Source organism: Bidens hawaiensis, unplaced genomic scaffold (genome assembly GCF_021521415.1).
Source record: "Bidens hawaiensis isolate Kalapana, Puna unplaced genomic scaffold, B.hawaiensis_p1.1 tig00010731_1, whole genome shotgun sequence".
NCBI classification, from domain to species: Eukaryota; Viridiplantae; Streptophyta; class Magnoliopsida; order Asterales; family Asteraceae; genus Bidens; species Bidens hawaiensis.
In genome coordinates this window covers 459,164-484,078 of record NW_027491821.1, presented here as the reverse complement: position 1 = coordinate 484,078, position 24,915 = coordinate 459,164, and the positions used below count along the sequence as shown (strand labels likewise).

At 35.8% G+C, this 24,915-nt stretch overlaps 1 protein-coding gene and 1 pseudogene across 2 annotated transcripts in view; both read left to right on the top strand.

The window, feature by feature from the left end:
• The first annotated feature begins 4,816 nt into the window (after positions 1 to 4,816).
• Positions 4,817 to 24,915, top strand: part of LOC143536024 (receptor-like protein EIX2) — a 112,972-nt gene continuing 92,873 nt past the window's right edge. For both annotated transcript variants that reach the window (XM_077030113.1, XM_077030112.1), the window contains exon 1: positions 4,817 to 7,801. In XM_077030113.1, the coding sequence (XP_076886228.1) occupies positions 5,869 to 7,801 (1,933 nt within the window). In that variant the 5' untranslated portion in view covers positions 4,817 to 5,868. The remainder of the gene's footprint in view (positions 7,802 to 24,915) is intronic.
• LOC143536021 (receptor-like protein EIX2) lies at positions 9,410 to 12,866 on the top strand (annotated as a pseudogene).

Sequence of the window (24,915 nt, the reverse complement as noted above, 5' to 3'; positions counted from 1 at the left end):
CCATTTAGGGGATCGGGATTTAAGGTGGATCATACACGAGGTCGAATATAGACTTGTTTTGAGTCCATTATACTCGTTATAAATAACGAGCACAATGGACTGGGGAGACTTGAAGAGCCTACCTGGGAATTGGGCTCTTTGAGCTAGGTCACAACCCATTAAGTGAGGAACATGATACCTAGCCCAAGAAAAGAGGCCCAAGGGCAAAGGGTATAATAAGATAAAAGACCAAGTCAAAGGGGCCAAAAGTTACGGTGCACCTGACTTGGGGGAGGTCCCAAGGCACGCATACTCCAGGAGGCGAGACAATATCCAGCGGATAAAAGGAGGCCAGCCACAGCCCCAAGGGGAAGAGAAGAAAGGGAGTACTGGAGAGGAAGTGAAAGACAGACTTGGACTAAGTTCATTACCCTTGTCATAAATAACAAGAATAATAGACTGGGGAACTTGAAGAGACTACCCCGGATTTGGCCCAATAAAGCCCAAAAGGCACCATCAAGACAGACGAGCCCAAGATAAAAGACCTAGTCCAGGGATATCCAATGCACACCAAGACAAAGACTGAGGTCAACGAGGGGCCAGTCGATGTTGGTCTGGCACCCGACATAGCTGGAGCTTACGTATCCCTGGAGCAAAGGGCATACCCGGCGGACAGAAGCAAGCCTCCCGAGGAAGTCAGAGAGAGAGGGAAATAACCAGTGGATAATAGACGAGACCCCAGGGTATCGGTCCCAGAAAAGATTCCTCCGGGACTCAATGGGCATGGCCTATGAAGGAGCCCAAAAATCCGTCAGCCCCAGGCCAGAAGACTTGAGGAATGAGAAGGAAGTTGGACTTGAAACAAGTCTATTACCGTTATCATAAATAACAACGATAATAGACTGGGGGACTTGAGGAGACTAGGTCGAATAGCCCAAACAGAGCCCAAGAAGTCCAGCCCACCAGCAGCCCAAGTACTCCAAACAAGGTCCAAGGTCAACAACCGACCTGTCCTTGTTGATCAGAGCATCACGGAAGTAAGGTTGACATAATCTTGGAGGGAAAAGAGTGTCCAATGGATAATAGCTAGCTTCCTGCCCGATTCAGAGGGACCGGCGGTTAATAGAGAGGACCCAAGGGAGCAACAGTCTGGAGGGAAGATTCCCCTAGGACATTATATATGTGCATGTTATCTTTGTAATAGGGCATGATGAAAATAATAAAATAACTCTCTTTTACTCCATATTGTTCATAGTCATCTCACTGAGATTTCAAAGGAAAATCTGATACAATCACACACTTACACACCACACTCAAACACGCACTATCAATAGTGGTTTCAATCGGGGTTTCTACAGCTCTCGTGCATTTCCAAAGGTAAAATTGTCATTTCACATGCATTAAGATAAATGGTATTGCTACTTACGTTATCCACTCTTTTTGTTTGATGATGTTTTTTTTATTTTACTTTTTTTCCCTGTTATTATTATTACTATTATTATTATTTCTTTTTTATAATGTTTTTTAAGCTCTTAAATTACCTCAATCCCCTTTAGTGCTCTTACTTGGGCAAGCATACATGGAGGTTGATTGTATTGAATTGAGATAAGTTTATGCTAAAATCCATTTTCAGTCATGTTTAGTGTCTAAATGCTAGATCTTTGCTTTTATGTTAATGAAAATAACTTTATGTTTCATATTAGATAATACTTGATCATAGCGATTATTAGTTTTGTTAAGTAGTCTTGATTCTAATAAGATGAACATGTTTTTTTTTAAATTTTTTATGCATGTTTTAATATAGAGGTTCGTCTTGCACTTGGAAGTGTCATTAATTCCCTTAGTGATGAAAAGGAACGAAAAGAAGGTGCTCATGTTCCATATCATGATAGTAAACTTACTCGCCTCTAACATGCTGGTCACAATAAAAAAATACTAGGAATTGTAAATAGTAGAGCATTTTCATGTGTTTCAATAATATTAATGATTAATACTCGTTTTACTAAAATTGCAGGATCACTTGGTGGAAACAACAAGACTCTTATAATTGGTAACTTCTATATCCCAATTGTACTATTTTGTTATAAAATTATTATATTAATAATTTTTTCCCAGCATGAGTTAGTCCTGTTGATATAACTGTTAAGGAAACTTAAACGCATTACAGGTTTTATAATAGCGCAAGGATCATTCAAAATAAACCGATAAATTATAGCGATCCAGTGTCAAGTCAAATGTAAAAACTGAGACAACCATTGAAGTGTTTGCATTCGGAACTTTGTGCTCGTAGTCGTGGTGGTGGCTCCTCAATTACAGGTATTTCTATTAACATGTAATATCTAATAGACTGGGTTATAACTCAATAAAGTCTAGTGTTTTATTTCAGCCATTCGGGTATTAAAGGGAAGTATTTCTTCACTTGAACATGTTTATAGTGATACCTTATTAGTTAGAGGTGGAAACATTGCCATGCGAGGTGTATTTGGATGAGATATAATGCAAGTCAAAATGGGGTTGTGTTGTGTTGACCTGAACATTTATGTCAAAAAGTTTTATTATCGTTATAAATCAAGTTGTTTATAAGGCAATGTGTAGTGGGGCTACAACTTGGGCGAAAAGGGGCGACAAAGAAGAGGAACAACCCCTCCCCCCGGCCGATATTGGGGCGAAAAGGGGCGGGGGCTATTTGTCGCCTGAAAGGTTTGAAGAATATTAATATTTTATTAATATGTGTGTCTGTTATACACACACACACACACACACACATATATATATTATTACTATTGTAGCCCCTACACTATTACACCCCAAAAACAAATTCTCACCCTTTGCTGACTGGACGCCACACGGCGCAAAACGCCCCAATTTGTAACTCTTCCACTACGCATAGCCTAAATGTCTGATTACTTTCTGTTCAAATTTTAGTTAAAATCCGACCCTTTATGATTGTATATAAATGTTTGATATTGCTTTCTATGCAATTATGGTTTTAAATTTGTTTACATTAAATAGATTTATTACTTTTGTGGAATTACACCAATTGATTGGAATAAAAATATAGTATCTGTCTTAATTTAGCATAGATGTCATTTTCTAAAAAAAAATGTCAAGTTCTAACACATGTCTATGTATTTGCTGCACAAGAAAATTTCAAAGTTAAACAAAAAAACCTTATGTTATTATAACATTAAAAACCCCGTCCACCGAACGGGTATAAAACTAGTTGTAATGATTAAAAGTATACACGAGCATTTTACTTTTGAACGTTTTATACAAGCATAATTTCTAGTAGAGTGGTTGATATGTATATATAATGGGATGTAAAACTCTAAAACTCGTAGTATAAGAATCTTCAAAACAACCAAAGCGATTTAAGAGTTCATTCCGATAGAGCCTGTTCATAAGCTTTTGACCGACCCGAACTGATAATCGTCCAGGCCACAAACTAAACAACCAAAGCGATTTAAGAGTTCATTCCGATAGAGCCTGTTCATAAGCTTTTGACCGACCCGAACTGATAATCGTCCAGGCCACAAACTAAAAAACCAAAACTGTGAAACCCGACCATTTGTAACATTTGGTTTCTCGGGTTAGACCGAAACTGATAATACATGAGCAGATTCCAACATGTCGAAGGCTTTTCAATGTATGGGCTTATTTAGTGGGTCAAAAAAAAATAAATAATAATAATAAAAGAAAGCCACACTAAAAATAGGTTCTAGAGATCAACATTTGTCGCCAACTAATTGGATGACGAAACATGATACGACCCATGTGACAGTTAATCCAATCCAATAGGCCCGATCCACTACTGATCTAGGACCCGATTCAGCTAATGACCCAGTCAACAAAACAAGTACTTAAGGGTAGAGGTCCATAAATCGGGTTTTTCAAATACCCGGTTTCGGGTATGGAATCGGATTCAGGTATGATTGGATACTAGAAAATTGGATATTGGTAATACTAGGGTCGGGTTCGGGTATTTTCTCTATACACCATACCCTATACATCAGGTTCGGGTCGGGTATAGAACCGGATATTCTAAAACGGGTATTTGAATACCCTATTTTCGGGTTTTGAAAAAACCCCTATTTTCGGGTTGTTCAGGATTTTTTCCGGATATTATTTGAGTATAGATTGGATTTTTTAAGAGGTTGCACTTTTTAGGGTATTTTTCGGGTTTTTTTAAGGTATTTTTCGGGTATGGACCAGTTTCGAGTACCGGAAAACCCTAGTTTCGGGTTTTCGGGTACGCATTACTGGGTACAAATCGGGTCCAGTTCGGGTTCGGGTTTTAGTACCGTAATGTATACCTTATCTGTACCCTACGGGTAGGGTATAAAAACCCGGGTATAAAAAAAACCGGCTCCAGATTTTTTCAGGTTCGGTTCCGAATTCGGTTTTTTTCCGTCTCTACTTAAGGGACTGGAACGTACTCTTCAAACTATCAAGACAACCGCCGGTCAATTGCAATTTGGTTAGATAAGGATGTTTTACTCAAACTTGTGGACCTCGTGAAGACTTCTGGGCTAGTTGTGAACCATATATGACTTTTGTGACATAAATCAAATCCAAGTTTTCCATGACTAATACGTTGCGCGTTGTTCACTTCTACAAATTTATAATTGAACTAATTTGTTCATTTTAAGATATATAACCAATCTTTCCATTTTGCCATCTTTTCAAATTTCAACTAAAGTTTCAAGTTAACTTCAACTTGGATTGAAACATGGGGAATCCTCATTGGGGTTTGGGAACATGTCTCGTTTTCATATGTACTTTTTTAGTGACAGTCTCACAAATATGTGTGGGTGGTGGAAATCTCACATCTTCTTGTTCTGAACAAGAGAGACTAGCTCTTCTCAAGTTCAAACACAACATCGGAGATATTGGAATGCTTTCATCATGGGGGGATGGCAATGACTGCTGTAGGTGGGAAAGAGTCGGCTGTGATGCCACTGGAAGGGTTGTCAGCCTTCGTCTCAGAGCAAATCTCATGCCCAACTACATGTATGTAACGAGTGTAGAGAACCACTACTTAATCGGTGACACGTTGAATTCTTGTTTGGCAGAGTTGGTGAATCGACAACGTTTAGACTTGAGTGGGAATTTCTTTAACTATGCCAAAATTCCAAAGTTCCTTGGATCCTTCAAACAACTCAGGTATCTCAGTCTCTCTGGTGCTGGTTTCATTGCTAACATTCCCCATCAAATTGGAAATCTTTCCAATTTGAAGGTTCTTGGTCTTGGTTACTTATATGATTTAACGATTGATGATATGGCATGGATTTCTGGCCTTTCAAAACTAGAGCATCTTGACTTGAGTGATGTGGACCTTAGTAGAACAAGAAACCTTGACAACTTATTTCACAATTCCTTCCTTATTGAAGCTAAGTTTGTCCGGTTGTGAACTCTCCATGGCTTATCTTGGTCCTTATCATCTTAATTTCAGTAGAGATCTTTCTAGCATCAAACAGTTGGATCTTAGTAATAATCGTTTCAGAGGTCAAGTTCCTGCCTTATTTCTAAATATGACATCGCTAACGATCCTTGATCTTTCATCGGATGATCTTAGTATGGCGCCTTGGCTCTTTGAAAAGTTGCTAAACGTGATATCACAAACTTCTGTGTCAGAGTTGCATTTGTCAAGTTGTGGGCTTCAAAAGGTCAATATTTCCCCCACAAATCTTAATTTCAGTACGCATTCTAACATCAAACATCTTGATCTTAGCATCAACGACATTGAAGGAATATTTCCATCCATTTTAACAAACATGAGTTCCCTATTATCCCTTGACTTGTCAGAAAACTTGTTGAATTCATCAATTCCTGTCATACATAATCTACTTAAGCTTGATATTTCTGGTAATAACTTTAAGCACATTGACGATGTTGGAATATGGAGACAGTGCCACCTCAGAATTGATTCTTTCAGGCAATATTCTTGAAGGAGAAATGATTGGCCCAACAACTAACATATCTGAATGCTCTCAAAATGCATTGGAGATTTTGTATTTAGATCATAACGGATTTAACTGCTCCATACCCGAATCCCTTGGAAGATTTATCAATTTAAGAGGCTTAGATTTATCATTCAATGAATTCAAACATGTAATCCACCAAGCTTTGGGGAAATTAAGATCATTACAAAGATTAGATCTGTCTTATAATCAACTGGACAATTTTATTCCAGAATCATTGGGAAGATTAATAGCTTTAACAGAATTGTTTTTGAAATCAAACCGGTTTACAGGCCCTGTCCCAGTATCTCTAGGACAACTTTCCTCATTAAGAGTGCTTTCGTTGTCTTCAAATTTGTTAGATGGGACCATTCCAAATTCAATTGGGCAACTCACCAAACTCTATCTTTTAGACGTCTCTAACAATTCTTTACAAGGAGTGGTTTCGGAAGATCATTTTGCTAACCTCTCGATGTTGAAGTACTTGAATGCAGATTATAATAATAAATTGCTTTTCAGTATTTCACGTGAGTGGATACCTCCATTTGAACTGAAAGTCGCTCGACTTAGTTCTTGCAAGATTGAAGACGAATTTCCACAATGGTTTCGAACTCAAAGAAAACTTAAGGAGTTAGTGTTAACCAATGCTAGCATTTTTGGACCTCTTCCCACATGGTTGCACCTCTTACCCATTATACATTACTTAGATCTTTCTCACAACAAACTGACCGGTTCGGTGACAAACCTTCCTTCTTTATATGAGGTTAGATACGCCAAATATTCAAGACACGGTTTACATTTACAAGATAACCTTTTCAGCGGTTTGATTCCAAAGTGGCTGTGCAAAATGAAAGATTTGGAAGTTCTTGATCTTTCTAGAAACAAGTTGACTGGGAAAATTCCCAAGTGCCTATGGAATCTATCCTTGAAAGTGATGCTACTTAGTTCAAACATGTTATCTGGTGTCATACCAAGTCCCTTAGGTTATTCATCCTTAGATTGGCTACAATTGAATGACAATAACCTCAGTGGAGAGCTTCCTCAGGATTTGGGGTACTTCGAAGGTTTGGTAGTCTTGGATTTGGGTGAGAACAAAATCTCAGGAAACATACCTGAAAGAATTGGAGAAAATATTTCAAGCTTGATCATTCTCAGGTTGCATAAGAATAATTTTACTGGAAGAATTCCACGCTCTTTGTGCGAATGTTTCTATCTTCAACTCTTAGATCTTGCACACAACAACTTAACAGGTCCCATCCCTCATTGCTTTAGAGAGTTTGGGGCCATGAAAGAAAACCCATCAAACGACAGGATTCAAAAGGGAGGGTTTGTCTTTAGTTCCGGAAATATAATGCAAGTCCTCAAAGGCCAAGCACTTGAGTATAAAAAAACCCTAGAATTCGTCAAAAACATGGACCTATCATGCAATCAACTTGTTGGAGAAATACCTGAAGCACTAACAACGCTTGAAGCATTGGTTGGTCTCAATTTGTCTTATAATCATTTTAGTGGGGGTATTCCAAAAAACATTGGGAACATGAAGTCATTATTTTCTCTGGATTTGTCAGCAAACAAGTTGACTGGTATGATTCCTCCTAGCATGGCGGCTTTAAATTTCTTGAGTTACTTGAATTTGTCACACAACAACTTGTCAGGACAAATTCCAACAGGAAATCAATTGCAGACGCTTACAGATCCATCAATATATGCATATAATGCATATCTTTGTGGTCGACCACTTCCAAAGGAATGCTTTCCTCAAGAAAAGCGACCAACCACAACAAGCAAGAACAAACACGAAAATGGTAATGAACCAAAGAAGGTATGGTTTTACTTGAATATAATGAGTGGTTTTGCAACAGGTTTTTGGGGTATTATTGGAGTTATATCTTGTAAACACGAAATCCACAAATCATAACATCAAAATCCAAATCCTAAATCCCCAAACCCTTTCTCCATATCATCATAGGGTTTGAATTTTTACGATTTTTGGAGATATAGGATTTGGATTTGGATGTTATGATTTGGGGATTTAGGGTTTACAAGATATAAACGTTAAAAAGAAAAGAGAAAACAAAAAAATAACAAAGTTATCATATTATCCCTAACTTAACGGAAAAAATAGACGGAGCTAGAAAAAAAGTACTAAAAATGCAAGTTTTTTAAAACTGAGGTAGCCATTTGCACAAAATAAAGAACAGGTACTAAAGTTGCGTAGTTGACCAAACCACAAGTACTAAAATGGCACTTAACTCTTTTGTTATATTACTCAATATCGTGTTATATTTTGTTCGGCATTGTGTTATATTTTGCGATTTATTGTGTCTTTTTTAGTTATAATTGTGTCTTTTGTTCATTTTCATCATCATGTCTTTGATCTCTACACTGTGTCTTTTCGTATTTTTTTTGGAACGAGAATGACAGAGAAAACATTGAGTTTTTAAAATTTTTTCGTTTTGTATTTATATTTTTGAGTTGTGATTTTTTTATTATTTTTTTTGAAGTTTTTGTTGAGAGTTTTTTGTTAGGTCACAAATCCTTCTCACACTTCTCGTTTTGTCTTCCTTTGTATTTCAAACCTTTTCCAACTTTTGAACCTGTGTATTACACGAGATTTACCAAATGATAAAAATAAATAAGGTCTGGTATTTGAAATAAATACACAAAATTAGAGGTAAAATAGAAATGAAATATATACTACAAACAATAATAAGAAGTCCAAAATCTAAAACTTATTAAGAAAATCTTTTTATATACAACATCTACATGTGTTATTTTATCACAACTATTCTCATTGTCATCCAATATTAAGAATTTTAGATCACGTCTTATAGTTTACCTTAGATAATGCAACATATAGTGTCCATGGGAAAAACAGGACATCAACATATAGTGTCCATGGGAAAAACAGGACATCGACAATGTAATCACTGTTGACTCCTGTTGAGCTCCAAGGCAACCTTCAATATTTCCGCTTTGGATTTAAACATTATATTTCGACAACGTATAATTAGCTTGTCATAATTTACAGAATTATTTTACTTTCAAAGTTTCTTCTCAAATAGATTTGAATGTAACTAATAAGATTTTATAATGTTCCTAATAAGATTAATTGGTTAACATTAATGTGTTTATTAAAAGCGGTTTAGAAGTTCATCCCGACAAGCCTGTTTATGGGCTGCTGACTGACCGAACCAGCATGGACCTGATCATAAGAAGTTAAGAACAAATAGCCAACAAAACCCGGACGGAGAAATGGACTTTTCAATTAAATTTTGGTGAGATAAGAACCTTTTATTCTGTGACCCACGTAGTGGAAGACTTCAGGTCAACCATGGCTTTTATGATAATCAACTAATCAAGGGCAATGGTCCATGAGGAATAGACAACAATGAATTCCAAGTCTTCCATGACCTGTAAGTTTCTGTTCATTTGAGATTTATAATTGAACTAGTTTCTTGATCATAAGATAACAATCTTTTCATTTCATCATTTTTCTATAAGAAAATCGGGGTTGAAACATGGAGAATACTCGATGGGGTTTGGGAATCCGTCTCGTTTTCATGATATGTGCTTTTTCAGTGACAGCATCACATAAATGGGTGGGTGGTGGAAATCTCACAGCGCCTTCTTGTTCCGAACAAGAGAGGCTAGCTCTTCTCAAGTTCAAACGTAGCGTCAGAGATTACGAAGGAATGCTTTCATCATGGGGTGTCGACGATGACTGTTGTAGATGGGAAAGAGTCGGCTGCGACGATGCCACCGGAAGAGTTGTTAGCCTTCATCTCGGAAGAAGTGTCAAGGAAGACTACTACCTTATTAATCGACAACACGAATTAGTTGTTGAACACAGCTACTACAATTACATTGACCGGGACTACTACCACTATAGTGATGATTACTACTACTTAGAAGGTGATGAGGTTAACTCTTGTTTAACAGAGTTGGAGAATCTAAAACATCTAGATCTGAGTGGGAATAAATTCTTTGGAAGCAGAATTCCAGAGTTCATAGGATCCTTCAAACAATTAAGGTATCTGAATCTCTCAATTGCAGGTTTTAGTGGTAATGTTCCCTATCAAATTGGAAACCTTTCTAATTTGAAGGTTCTTGATCTTGGCGCACCACAAAATTACATCCAAGAGTTGATGACACATGATATGGCCTGGTTTTCAGGGCTTTCAAAACTTGAGCATCTTGATTTGAGTGGAGTGGATCTTAGTAAAACACAAAACCTTGACAACTTACTTTATATGATCCCTTCATTATCAAAGGTAAGATTGTCCAGTTGTGGACTTTCTATGGCTCATTTGGCTTCTCAACGTCTTAATTCCAGTAGAGATCTTGCCAGAATCAAACACTTGGAGCTTAGTGAAAATGATTTCGGTGGACAACTCCCTGGCTTACTTCTAAACATGACATCCCTAGCGTTCCTTGATCTTTCACTGAATGATCTTAGTATGACATGGAGGTTTGAAAACTTTCTAAGCATGATACCTTCTGTATCAGAATTGCACATGTCATATTGTAATCTCCAAAACATCAATCTTTCACCCACCAATCTTAATTTTAGTGTGCATTCCAACATCCAACGCTTGGATTTTAGTTGGAATGAAATTGAAGGCACATTTCCATATGTTTTGACAAATATAAGTTCCCTATTATTCCTTGAGCTGTCAAGAAATAGGTTGGATTCTTATATACCTGTCATGCCTAACCTTCTTAAACTCGATATTTCTTATAATAGATTAAATTACACTGAGGATGTCGGAATCTGGAGACAGTGTCACCTCAAAGAATTGATTGTTTCACATAATAATCTTGAAGGAGAAATGATTAGCCCATCCACTAATGTTTCCAAATGCTCTCAAAATGCACTTGAGATTTTGGTTTTAGATACGAATAGATTAAAGAGTTCAATTCCAGAACCCCTTGGAAGATTGACCAATCTAAGAAACTTAGATCTATCTGTAAATGAACTCACGGGTGCAATCCCTGAAGCTTTGGGAAAACTAAGATCATTACAAGAATTATATTTATCTTGTAACCACCTGATCAATCCTATCCCGGAATTCCATGGGAAACTCACCAAACTTCACCTTAGTTTAAATCAATTTAGCGGTTCTATTCATCATTGGGAAGATTACAATCCTTAACAGAAATGTTTATGAGATTAAACCGTTTTTCAGGTCCTGTCCCAGTATTTCTAGGAAGACTCACTTCGTTAAGGGTGATTTCATTGTCTTCAAATTTGTTAAATGGGACCATTCCAAATTCTATCGGGAAACTCACCAAACTCAATGTTTTCGATATCTCTAACAACTTCATAGAAGAAGTGGTTTCGGAAGACCATTTTGCTAACCTCTCTTTTTTAAAGTACTTGAATGCAAATTCTAATGATAAATTGTTTTTCAATATTTCACGTGAGTGGATACCTCCATTCCAGTTGAAAGTTGTTAGACTTGGTTCTTGTAAGATTGGAGATGAGTTTCCACAGTGGTTTCGAACTCAAAGAAAACTTGAGGAGTTAGTGTTGTCGAATGCTAGCATATCTGGACCTCTTCCTGCATGGTTACGCCTCATGCCCATCATAAGTACCTTAGACCTTTCTTACAATAAACTCACTGGTCCATTGACAAACCTTCCTTCTGCATACGAGGATAGATATGAATATGAAGGAGAGTTATTTTTACAAAACAACCTTTTCAGTGGGTTGATTCCAAGGTGGTTGTGCAAAAGAGAATATATGAGCATTCTTGATCTTTCCAGAAACAGGTTGTCCGGAAAAATTCCGAAGTGCCTATGGAATCTTTCCTTGATAGTTATGCTACTTAGTTCAAATAAACTATCTGGTATCATCCCGAGTTCTTTAAGCTATCCATCTTTGCAATGGTTGCAACTGAATGATAATAACTTCAACGGAGAGCTTCCTCAAGAGTTTGGGTATTTAGTAAATTTGACAGTCTTGGATTTGGGTGAAAACAAACTCTCAGGAAACATACCTGAATGGATTGGGGAAAATTTGAGTTACTTGGGTGCTCTAAGATTGCATAAGAATAATTTCACCGGACGAATTCCTCACTCTTTGTGTAAATCAGGACTTCAAATTTTAGATCTCGCACACAACAACTTGACAGGATCCATCCCTCATTGTTTTGGAGAGTTGCAAGGCATGAAAAAGGACTTTAATGTTAATTATTTGCTTATCTATTTGCCTTTGTCTGTCTGGGGAAATATGATGCAAGTTCTTAATGGTGTTACACTCGACTATACAAGCACCTTGAAGTTTGTCGTAAACATGGATCTTTCCAGCAATAAACTTGTTGGAGAAGTACCTAAAGAACTAACGGCGCTTGATGCATTGATGGGTCTAAATTTGTGTGATAATCATTTTAGCAGTGGTATTCCAAAAAACATTGGGAACATGGAGTCATTAATTTCTCTCGATTTGTCAGCAAACGAGTTGAATGGGACAATTCCTCCAAGCATAGCGGCTTTACATTTCTTGAGTTGCATGAATTTGTCACATAACAACTTGTCAGGACAAATTCCAACAGGACCTCAGTTGCGGACGCTTATTGATCCATCAATATATGCTGATAACACATATCTCTGTGGTGCACCACTGTCAAAGGAATGTTATCCCCATGAAAAGGCACCAACCATAACTAGTAGCAAGAAGAAAGATGAAAATGCTAATGAGTCAAACAAGTTATGGTTTTACTTGGACATAGCGTGTGGTTTTGCAACGGGTTTTTGGGGTATTATTGGAGTGTTGCATTCAAGAAGCAATGGAGAAATAAGCTTTTCATGTTTTGTGAGGTAACCATAGACAAAATATACGTTGCAGTGACGGTTAGAGTTTTTAAGATGAAAAGAGGAAGAGGAAGGGAGACCGCGTAGATTCTTCCGAAGTCAAGTGATTGTGGAATATATATCTTATATGTTACAAATAATTGCTTTGTTTTCCTTTCAGTCCTATTGTGCTTTATATTATAAGGCGTTTGAATACGTGTATTTTGAATAAGTATGTTTGACTGTGTAATAAAGGTTTAGAATCAGTGCCATAACATATGATAAAGTTATCTTGAAAACTTACAGCATTATTTTCTAACTAATCCTGTGGTCACAATCGAAAGGAGGCGGTGTGACCATAGTTACCAAATAGGCTCCATGAGGTGCGAATTGCGTATTGGAACGGAGTGTGCCGAAACGCAATACGATAGCGTATCGAACGCTCATGAAATCGCGTACCAATTCCGATGGTACGTCGATCCAATTCGGAAATTTAATCGATCAATACGGTAATGAAATCGTGTTTCTGGTAATGTAAAATTCGGCATGTGGAATTATGGAATGCTCTCTTTTGCATAATATGTTATGGAATTTTAGTTTCGGGTATGACATTTAATTATCTGTCATGGAATTAATGTTCCCGTAATTTTTGTTTTAAATTGGGTACCCCGAACCGGATTCTATGGTACACCGTACCTGTTCGTACCGAAATGGATCTACCCCTCCGTACCGAATACGTCACCTTAAACGAATTGCGTACCCGTATTTTGTTCCCATACCGAAGCGAACCGCGATTTAGATAACTACGGTTGTGAAAAGGAAAAAGGAGAAGTGGTTTGGTCACAATAGCAATAGAAGATAATATCGTGTCTATATATTCTCGAAATTCATCATGATATTAAAATAATATTTGTTGTCTGAATATGGTTCACCTCTTCAGATATAATGCGAATGCATTTGATATATTAATAGAAGACATAAATTGGGAAGAAGTAATGGTACCTAAAGAATCTTAGATGGGCTGTTTGGGAACCTGGTCAGCTTTGTTGCTTGGCTGCAAATCTGACATGTGGTTTAATTAGTTTGGGGGCAACCGGCGATAACAACAGGGTAATACATTCTATGGACATGTTTGGGATTCCTTATTTACACTTCCTTTTGACTTATTTAAAAAGTGTTTGATAAGTTATAATATCCTAGTTTATCAAAACTCTTTTTTCATTCTTTAAAAAATTAAAAAAAGTCATATTATCTAAATACTCTTTTAATTTACAAAAGTCAATAAGTTATAAGTAGATAAAAATTAGGAATCCCAAACACCCCTATATCTTTATTTTTTATGGGCTACTAGTTGGACATAGTCTCCTTTTTTTCCATCCCAGTTAGATAATTGGCCCATTTAAACACATAAATCTATCTATAATAATATATATAAACGAAAGCTCAAAAATCCTACGTGTCACGATGTGGTTGTTTCTCCCTTTTATGAAAGCCACCAGATTGCTCGATTTTTAAATAGAGACTTCTCATGCATTTGACCCGAATTCACGAGTATGGGTCCTATCAAACCCATATATTTCTTAAACGGTTATAACATCTCATTAAATTAAAAACTAATATCACCAAATATTTGATATCAAACCCATATAGCTTTTAAACCAGGTTATAACATCTAATTTATTTGTGAAACAATTTATTATCAAACCATAAATATATTATTAACTTTCATACAATAAAAAAATTAAAAAAATAAATATTAGAAACAAATAATTTAAAACAACCCCCGTAATACGGGGGATAAAAACTAGTAATATATATATATAAACGAAAGCTTTAAAAGCTCTCTCTAGCCACCAGATTGCATTATTTGTAAATGGAAGCTTCTTATGTATTTGACCCGAATTCACGGGTATGGGTCTTACCAAACCCAAATAGTCCTTAAACGGATTATAACTTCTCATTCAGTTAATAATTAATCTCACTAAATTATTGATGTGGAAATCCTATAAAATAGGGATATACTAAAAATTATTATAGATATTATTTATAATTAAGAAACAATTTTATAATAATAAAAATAAGCGGGCCTTGGGTCTCACCAAACCCAAATAACTTTTAAACCAGGTTATAAGATCTGAGTTATCTGTGAAACCATTGTATCATCAAACTCTAAATATATTATTAATTTCCTTACAATAAATTAAATTAAACTCCAAAAAAGTATATAAAATTAAAAAACGAATAATGTAAAACAACCCCCGTAATACGGGGGATAAGAACTAGTATAATATATATAAACGAAACCTTTAAGAGCTTTATGGTCGCTCCCTATATTCTCTCAAGTTACCAGATTTCTTTATTTGTAAATGGAGGTTTCTCATGCATTTGACCCAAATTCACGGGTATGTGTCTCACCAAACTCAGATAGACCTTAAATGGGTTATAACATCTCATTAATTACAAAATTAATCTCATCAGATATTGTATGAAAATCCTATAAAATAGGGATATATTAAAAGTTAATATCCTATTTAAAAAATACTATTTATAATTATTAAGAAACAAATTTATAGTAAAAAAAAAAGCGGCTAACGGGTCTCATCAAACCTTGATAACTTTTAAACCTGGTTATAACATCTCATTTATTTATAAAACAATTTCGTCAGCAAATCTTAAATATATTAGTAACTTTCTTACAATATATAAAATTAAAATCCATAAAAATTATAAACGAATAATGTAAAACAACCATGTAATACGAGAGATAAAAGCTACACTATAATATATTATGCGTGTATACTCTACTATCTTAAAATACATATATAGAAATTTTGAATTCCTCCCTCTTCATAGCTTGCATTCAAATCCAGACCCAGATTCCCCCACATCATTTACCTTAGAATCAGCCCCAACCACCGGTCTCTTCCTCTTCGTATTCCAAAACACAATCTTAAACCTAATTGCCGTAGTCAAATCCACCCTGGCAACCCACCACCATTCACAGCATCCTCCCATGACATCTCCGTCCAGTTCTTCCGGCGAGCCTGCCCTTGGTAAAACCCACAAAGCGTGTAATTCGAAACAGTGTGTTGTTGTTAAGGTAGTAGTATTATAAAGCGTGTCATTCTGTCGTCTTTTCTTCCTCCACCATCTCCATCTGTACTAATAATCCATCACGTCTCCAACCTCGCTTCATCCTTCCACGTCTACTTTGAACACCCCTCGATTTCAGGCGCCAACACCTCCAATCTCTTCTCCTTGACTCTCACTTTCCCACACCGCTCGCAAGATCTTCTAAAATCATTGGCTGGAAAAAATATCTTTTAGATATCAAATAAGAACGCAAACTGTAAGGTTTGTGCATAGTATTTCTTTTATTCTTGTTGGTTTTCGGTTTGATTTGAATTATTGATTATCATTTCGTTGCATAAATTGGACTTTGTTATTTGTGAAATAGGCCTTTTTGTTTCGTATTTTATCAGGCAAAATTACTAGCGTTGTTTGCTGATATAGGTTCAGAAGTTGATGATCGAGCTAGAGGTAATCTAGACCTTCTGGTTTTACTTTATTACTAAATTTGATATATGGTTTCGATTTGGGGAAGATATGGTTTTAAAGTTGGGACTACACTGTCTTCATACAATAATATATAAAAACAATCATTTTGAACTAATTATAATCATTCGGTTTTTATTTTGAATTTAAACATTCATAGAAAATGATATGTGATATTGAACTTTGACTAGAATTGTGAGAATTTGAGGCATTTTTTAATGTATGACATCATTTGTGTTGGTTTCTTAAGATGTTGTTAGGTATCACTGACATTTCATATCAAATACATTTTAAAATATTTGACGTGAATGTGTAATTTCAATATCATTTTATGTGACATTCTTTTATGTGAACACGAATTCCAGAATTTTATATATACCCTTGCAACTCTCTTACATTCTTCATTATTCATATCTATGCAGTTGCTATCACCATTTGTATTGTGTTTAGATTAATTTTCGTTGCATTGATATGTAGATTTGATTTCTATCCATTCATGGTCTTTATTATTGCAATTCTTAATAATGGTCAGCTTTCCAAAATTACTGTACATTAATGCTTAATATTTGGATTGCCTTACTGATCTTTTTTCTTTTCTTTTATCTTTAGAAATGTACAATCTTGGCAATCTCAAAGGACTGAGTAATACCTTCTATTACCAAGAAGCTTGAATCTAGAACATATATTTGGCATTGGAGTGGTGCTTGGTGATTACATAATCTCAAAGTGCAAGGGTATAATCAACGTCCCAGTCTAAAATGAGGTAACATCTTATGTAGGTGCTTAAACGAACACAAACGAAGCGTGTTGTCTTTGTTCATTTAACTTTAATCGAACAAAGGTTGAACACGAACAATAAATGATCTGAGTTTTTTTTGTTCGTGTTCGTTCAATGAGCGTGAATGAGTTCGTTTATGTTCATTCGTTATAGTATAAGCATTGGTACACGACCGTAAGCGAACTAACATGACTAAACAAAGATAAATAAGCATAAGTGAGCTAATACCGATTGAATGCAAATGTGAACGACAATGTGTTAGACTGCTAGGTAAAAAGCTATTAAACTAGATTAAATTGTAATGGGCCAAACAGTTTTAATTAACTGAATATATTAATGAACTTACACGAGTGAACTTAATCAAAAGTAAAGTAACGGACGTAAACGGATGACTATAGGTAACTGAACATTAATGTTCATGAACATAATGCATTTACAAAATGTATTCATGTTCGTTCATTTAACTTCATGAACAAATTTAATTTGTTTTTAATCTTGTATTAATATGCAACCACATTGCCCATATCTTCATCTCTTTACCCTGGGATTTATTTGGATTGTTTTTATTGAGTGCATACCTTTTTTTTGCTTTGCAAACTAAATTAAGCACTACCGCAACAATCATTTGTTAGCTATGAGTCCCCGACATCTATTGTTTGTCATGGCTTTGTGTACACAGGTATGGTTTGTGCTCTAAAAATGATAAAAGCTGCTGGACTGTGTTGAATGCTGATTGCTCTTTCTTTAAATTTTATTGCTAAAAGCCAATTTAAAGTTAGGCTTGTAAACAGGCACGTAAGGGACATGTTCGTGTTCGCTCATTTAACTTTAGTAGAACAAACAAATAAACATAAATAATTAAATGAAGATGGTTTTCTTGTTTGTGTATTTTTGTTAAGAAAATGAGTTTGTTTGTGTTCGTTTATTTTGTTTGTTAATACTATAAGTGAACGGGCCTAAAAAGTTGATTAAACAAGACCAGATTGTAGTTGGTCTAAAATTTTTACTGAATATATAAACGAATGAACATAAATGAATACCAGATTGAGCTGGAGTTTAAACGAGCTCAAGGAAGAGCTCTGCAACTTGGTATTTTTATTTATTTTTTTATTATGAAATTAGGGATGGCAATGAAACCCGAACCCGATGGGAAAACCCGAAACCCGACATAAATGGGACGGGTTATACCCGACCCATTAGGGTTTGGGACGGGTTTGGGATTAGTTTTGAAATTTTTCACTGGTTTGGGACGGGTTTGGGATTTCTAGTATACCCGATTACCCGACCCGATTACCTGATAACATAGACCCATTTACCCAATTATATACCTGATGTACCCGATATAGCTTATTATATTATATATATACTATATTTCAAATATATTATTTGTCGAAATTGTTTATGCCAATTAAATTGAGATATTTAATATTTATGGTAACCATCTTTGTAATCGATTAGTTATATTTTGTCAAAACACGGTAGAAACCCGACGGGTTATGAGCCGCGTATACCCGACGGGTATTTTTATCAAACCCGATAGGAATCCCGAAACCCGATGGGAAAACCCGAAACCCGGCGAGTAATTACCCGATTAAAACCCGACGGGTTTGGGACGGGTTTGGTACGGACTTTAATAACCGGGTATGGGTTTGGGAATACCTAAACCCGACCCTAACCCGACCCCTTTCCATCATCTTTTGGTTATGTCAAATGTATTTTTTCAGCATTTTTTATATTTTAATTATAAAGTTCATATACGCTGGTTCAATAGGTCAACAACGATAGCTGATGTGAAAATGTTTGGAAACAAGTCAATTTAGTCATTCAAATGGGGTCAAGCCGTGTTCAATAAACTGCCTTATCTCCTATTTACAAAGGTATAAATCACGTTTTCTGAAATAAATTCTTAATATAATAATTAATTCAAGTTTTGAACATTGAGCTTGACCAGATCATCAAGGTACAATAAATTTTACAACATTTAGATCCGTTTTAAGTAAGACGTTCTTTTGATTTTTGATATGCATTATGTTAAAATGTTGCAGACCGACATGTGGAACATCTGGCAAGGACTTTCATTATATTAAATAGTTCATCCAATTTTTTATATAAAAGTTTGGAGTGCTATATGAGAGAATAAGAATAGCGCTTATATTTGCACAGTTGGTGTCAATTACTGGTAAACCTTACACTTACATTTCATTTATCCAATTCAGTTCAAACTCATGTGGAAAATTAAACTCTATTTTTTCATGAAAGTTGATCATCTATATATCTCTGTGTATATTATAGCAAAAGTTTGGTTGTTTCGGATGATAGGTTGCCAAGATCTGCACTTCGTCACCTAACCACATAAAAATCGTCCACAATGTTAATATTACTTTATGAATTTGTGTAGGTTTCAACTTAAATCAAAAGAGCAAAGATGAGAATGAAAACCTGAAATATTGAAAGTCAACATCTATGGTTTACTTTGTAAACTACCACAAGATCGGTTTACGTTATTCTGGGACCCCGCATAACATTGGGAGGCTAAAGCGCCAAACATACATTCCCTCGAGGTATGTTAAGTTTGCTTATAAATTATTTTATTGAATAGTAATATTAATGAGCTTATATTTTGGCTGGATAATTTAACATGCCATTTTTAATCACGCCATTTTTGTTATGATATTGTAGAAATTTGTGGATCCTGCAAGGATCGAGAAGTGGTCCGTGGCTAATTTTTCTACACGACATGACACCCACAACCTTGTTAAGGATTTGATCAAATGTGCCGGGATGAAATAAGTTGTATGTTTTAACCACTTCATTCTTTTTATCATTTTTTAGTTATAAATACAATATTGACTGACATGTTTTTTAAAGGTGCAGCGAACTGAGGAGACTTTTGATGTATTTGAAGGAAGCTCTTAGAACAGTCAGGCTTCGCAGATCCCTGGGAGAAAATTAATGGTCTATCTGGTATGACTGTGTATTTTATTTTAATATTTTTTAATATTTGTGCATTGTTAATAATCTATCTTTTGTAAATTTAAGGTCTCGGGAAAACGAAGTGTTTTGACTAACTTTGGGATTGTCATATAGTGTATTGCACCCATGCGAGTGACCACCAGTACTTCACCAATGTTTGCCTTAAGATCAATGGAATGGAAAGGTGAGATTGTTAAATAACCAACTTATTTTATTAACTGAACCGCAACGGAAAACCAAAAAAAAACTGAAATAAAAAACTGAAACCAAGACTAAACATAAAAACTAGAAAAATATTAACCGAACTGAAACCGAAACCCGAAACGAAACCAAAACCAATAACCGAATAAATCGAAATTGAACTTAAACGAATGGAAATCAAATACGAAATAATATGAAACCGAACTAAAACTAAAAACCTGAATCCAAAAACATAATTAAATGAAACCGAATTGAAACGAAAGTAAAAAACTGAAATCTAAACTGATACAATATCAAAAATTAAAATCTAACAGACACTAAGCCGAAAACCAAAAAAATTCTTAAATGAAAAACTGAAATCAAGACAAAACATAAAAAACTAAAATATATTAACTCAACTGAAAGCAAAACCCGAATAAATTGAAACCGAACTGAAACCGTATAAACTAAAACTGGACCGAAATAAAACAAACAACCTAAATCCAAAGCTAAACCAATTGAAAAGTAGTGGATGTAGTTATGAATGTTTGTCTTTTTTTTTGTGTGTGTGTGCAGACAGTTCATGTGTGACAATGATATGAAAATGGAAGTTATGAATGTTATCATGTTTCAAAGGATCATACAGATAAGGTAATTGAGCTATTTTATATATAAATAACCATATGCAATATTTACATATTGTATACTAAAGATATGTTTTTTTAACCGATTCAAGTGAATATTGCAGTTGTTAAAGATGTTAGTTCAAGAGCAGAGCATTACAAATAGAGTTCCCGTTGGTGCGGTACTTCTTGTTTATAAATTTAGGCGATTGTTGTTAATTTTGATTATGTTTTTTTTACCTACTTTATGTATAAAAAGTTAATTTATGGAAAAACAATTATTGTTGAAAGATTTATGTAAATTTGTGTCATGTATGTTAGCATTATACGATCATCGATTCTGTTTATGAGATTGTTATGTAAATTTGTGTCATGTATGTTAGCATTATACGATCATCGATTCAGTTTTTGAGATTGTTTAGGCATGTCATTTTTCATCTAAATACATAAAAATCTCTTGCCGAAAATTGCAGAGACAATTTGTCACTGACTTCCACCGTTGCATCGCGTGGGTACCTACTAGTATGATATAATGGATTTTTCTAATATATGCACTATGAGCACATGTAAAAAACATTTATTATATGGAATATTCTAATTAAAACTATCATTTCACATTAACTACATTAAGCTTGTAATAACTAACATTTAATTATTTCATCCTAAATCTCCCTTCCATTTAGACGTGCACAAAAAAACCGGTTCCGGAACCTAACTGGTGGAACCGAACCGGAACCGGTTCCAGTTCCAACCCGGTTGGTACAATACCCGGTTTGGGTATTTTTCTACCCGAAAATCGTACTCGGTTCTCATATTTGTATGTTAGTATCAGTTCCAACCCGGTTCCTACCCGGTTCTTAATTGTAACCGGTTCGGTTTGTACCCGGAAAAACCGGTTCCAGCGGGTTTTTTTTGAAGAGTCAAACAAAAGTCAAAGTAGCCGTTGGAACCGGTTCCAACGGTAATATAGCCGTTGGAACCGGTTTTTTAGCCACCAATTAGCCGTTGGAACCGGTTCCAACGGTAATATAGCCGTTGGAACCGGTTTTCGAGAGACAATAGATCCGTTGGAACCGGTTCCAACGGTAATATAGCCGTTGGAACCGGTTTTTGATGCCCAAACCTATATATAACTTGTTTTCCACCACTAATTTCACCACCAAACTCAAAAACAAACTAAAATACTACTCCTTTAGCAAACCCATTCCGTTACCCGACCATCCAACTAAATATTATTATGGCACCCATCAAAAAAACTAACAAGAAGGCTAAGAAGAGTGTTTTGTTGCCCCCGTTCCTGTTACGGAGGACCCAAGGGTTGTTACGGTAGTCAACCATAACCGCAACCAAGACATATGGAAGAATTGTGATTTGATTGTGGATGACAAAGGTTATCAAAAGGCTCGTTGCAAACTATGTGGTTCAATATTAAAGCACGATTCCAACTCTACTTTGAGAAAGCACATCGAGAAGCCATATTGCAAGGCGTTGAAAGGGATTGGCGCGACCGATCAAATTGACTTGGGTAAAGATGGTACACTATTTCGTTACAACATGACTCAAGTTTAAGATAGAATGGCAAAGTTCGTTATTCAACGAGGTTTGCCGTTTAACCACTTTGATGACCCGGAGTTGACGTCGTTGATTTGCGAAACTCTACAACCGAGATACACACATGTAAGTCGTACTACCTTAAGACGTCATTGTATCAGGTTATGGGAGTGTGCTAAAAAAGAGTTAATCGAGTCTTTTCATTCTTTAGAAGCCATGGTTAGTTTAACTACCGATGTTTGGTCGGCACCACACGGGTTGCCCGAATCATACATATGTGTCACCGCTCATTGGGTTGATCCGGTGACATGGCAATTGATGAAACGCACCATCGCTTTTGAAAACTTCCCGTTCCCACATACCGCCGAAAAAATGTTTGAATTATTTGATGAAGTTATAACGACTTACAACTTGAGAAATAAAATATTTTCGATTTCGTTTGACAACGCTTCAAACAATACTAAGGCGACTGAAAAATTTATCATTAAATATTCACCACCTTGTTTCGGGGATTTTTTTCATGTCCGATGTGTTGCACATATCATCAACTTGGTTGTTCAAATAGGTCTTGACAATGAAAACATTTGTGATGATTTAAAATACTTTAGACTTATGTTACAAGATGTCTTCAAAAGTGGTAAAAGAAGACATCTTGAATATAAGAACTATTGCAAGTCGGTTGAAAGAAAGTATTTGGCGCCGAATTGGGACGTTCCAACCCGTTGGAACTCAACTTGTCATATGTTAAAGTGTGTTTTTGCCCAACGCCAAACTTTACAAGCTTTTCATAACAATCTTGTTGAAGAACGCGAGGCCGATATGTTTCCGGAAAGTGTTTGGGTCCAAGTCGGTTATTTGTTGGAGTATCTTGACGTGTTCAAAAAGTCAACAACAAAATTATCGGGAGTCTATTACCCTACTAGTTGTTGGGTTTTGCAATAATTGTACTATATGTCTTGTGTTTTTAAAAGCTTTGCGGAGAAGAACAAACTCTTCGAAAATATTGTTGCGGTGATGAAAGAAAAGTTCATAAAATATTTTGAAAACATACCGCCGGTCTTTACTTGTGCCGCCACATTAAACCCCTATTGGAATGTTAATGGGGTTGAAACAACGATTGAGGAAATATTCGACAACTTAGGTATGCACGAGATTGACCCGAAGTTGTCGACGGAAGCGAAGGACAAGTTCAACAAAAACCTTCAAGACCTTTATGACCATTATTTTCAAATGTATGGTCCAAGCACGAGATCGTCTTTTGTGAAAAAAAAACAACAACTAGTAGGCCGTGCAATGACCCACTTATAAACTTGATGAATGGGATTCGTGAATCGGCATCTAAGAGGCAAAGAGGAAACACACCAAGTAGCGAACTTGGTCGATATAGTGGAGCAAACTATGTTGAGGGCGCAACGGTCGACGAAATTCGCAATATTGATTTGTTGGCTTGATGGAAAGGTAAACAAAACGAATTTCCCATTCTATCCGCCATGGCTCGTGATTTGCTTGCCGTACAAGCCTCAATGGTTGCTTCCGAATCGGTTTTTTCTCTTAGTGGGAGGGTGTTATCTATGCGAAGAAAAAAACTAACTCCCGAGTCTCTAGAGGTTTGCATTTGCCTAAAGGACCATTTGGATGCGGTGGATCGTGTACAACACAAGGCGAACTTTGAAGACGAAATACCAATAGAGCGTCATATTCATGATGAGGAGGCGGAGGACGGGGTTTCTTCCGATAACGAAGACGAGGGTGAAGACGAGAATGAAGACGAAGAAGAGTTGTAATTATTTGTTTTGGTAAAATTATTTGTAACTTGTTCAACTAATATTTAGTTTTGATTTGTTTTATTATAATTACTTTTGTTACTCATGATTAATTTTTGTTACTTTTTTAATAACGACGAACATTTTATTTATTTAAAAAATAACTATTACAAACATTATTAAAACATAAACGATACTAAACATAACAACTAAAACATAAAAAACAAAGTCCGTCGTTTTAATCCGGGAATACTTATTTTTGGGTTGTAGAGCCGGACGACTCTCCCACTTCCGTTTTTTTAGCTTCCAAACTTCTTTTCTCTCGACAATACTTATTCGTATGTTTTCGTAATGTCGAGTTGGACCCTGCTTTAAGAAAGTTCGAGCAATATTTGCAACGTGCCAACTCATGTGAGTCGGTCATGAGACACAAATCATAATGAACCCAAACATCGGGGCATCTTGTTGTTTCGATCACCATAACAACGTCATCATTAGCTGCTATTTGTTGTCGGTTTAAGGTTAATTGTGGTTTGGAGTGTGTTTTATAGTTTTGGAAGTGGTTTAACAAGTACACAAACAAACCTTGCTATTTAGAGTAAAAAAATAACCTATTTATAGTTAAAAAAACCGGTTCCAACGGTCAAAAACGGCTATATAGCCGTTGGAACCGGTTCCTAACGGCTATGATATTTAAATTTAAAAAAAAACCGGTGGAACCGGTTTTTACGTAAAAACCGGTTCCGGTTCATACCCTA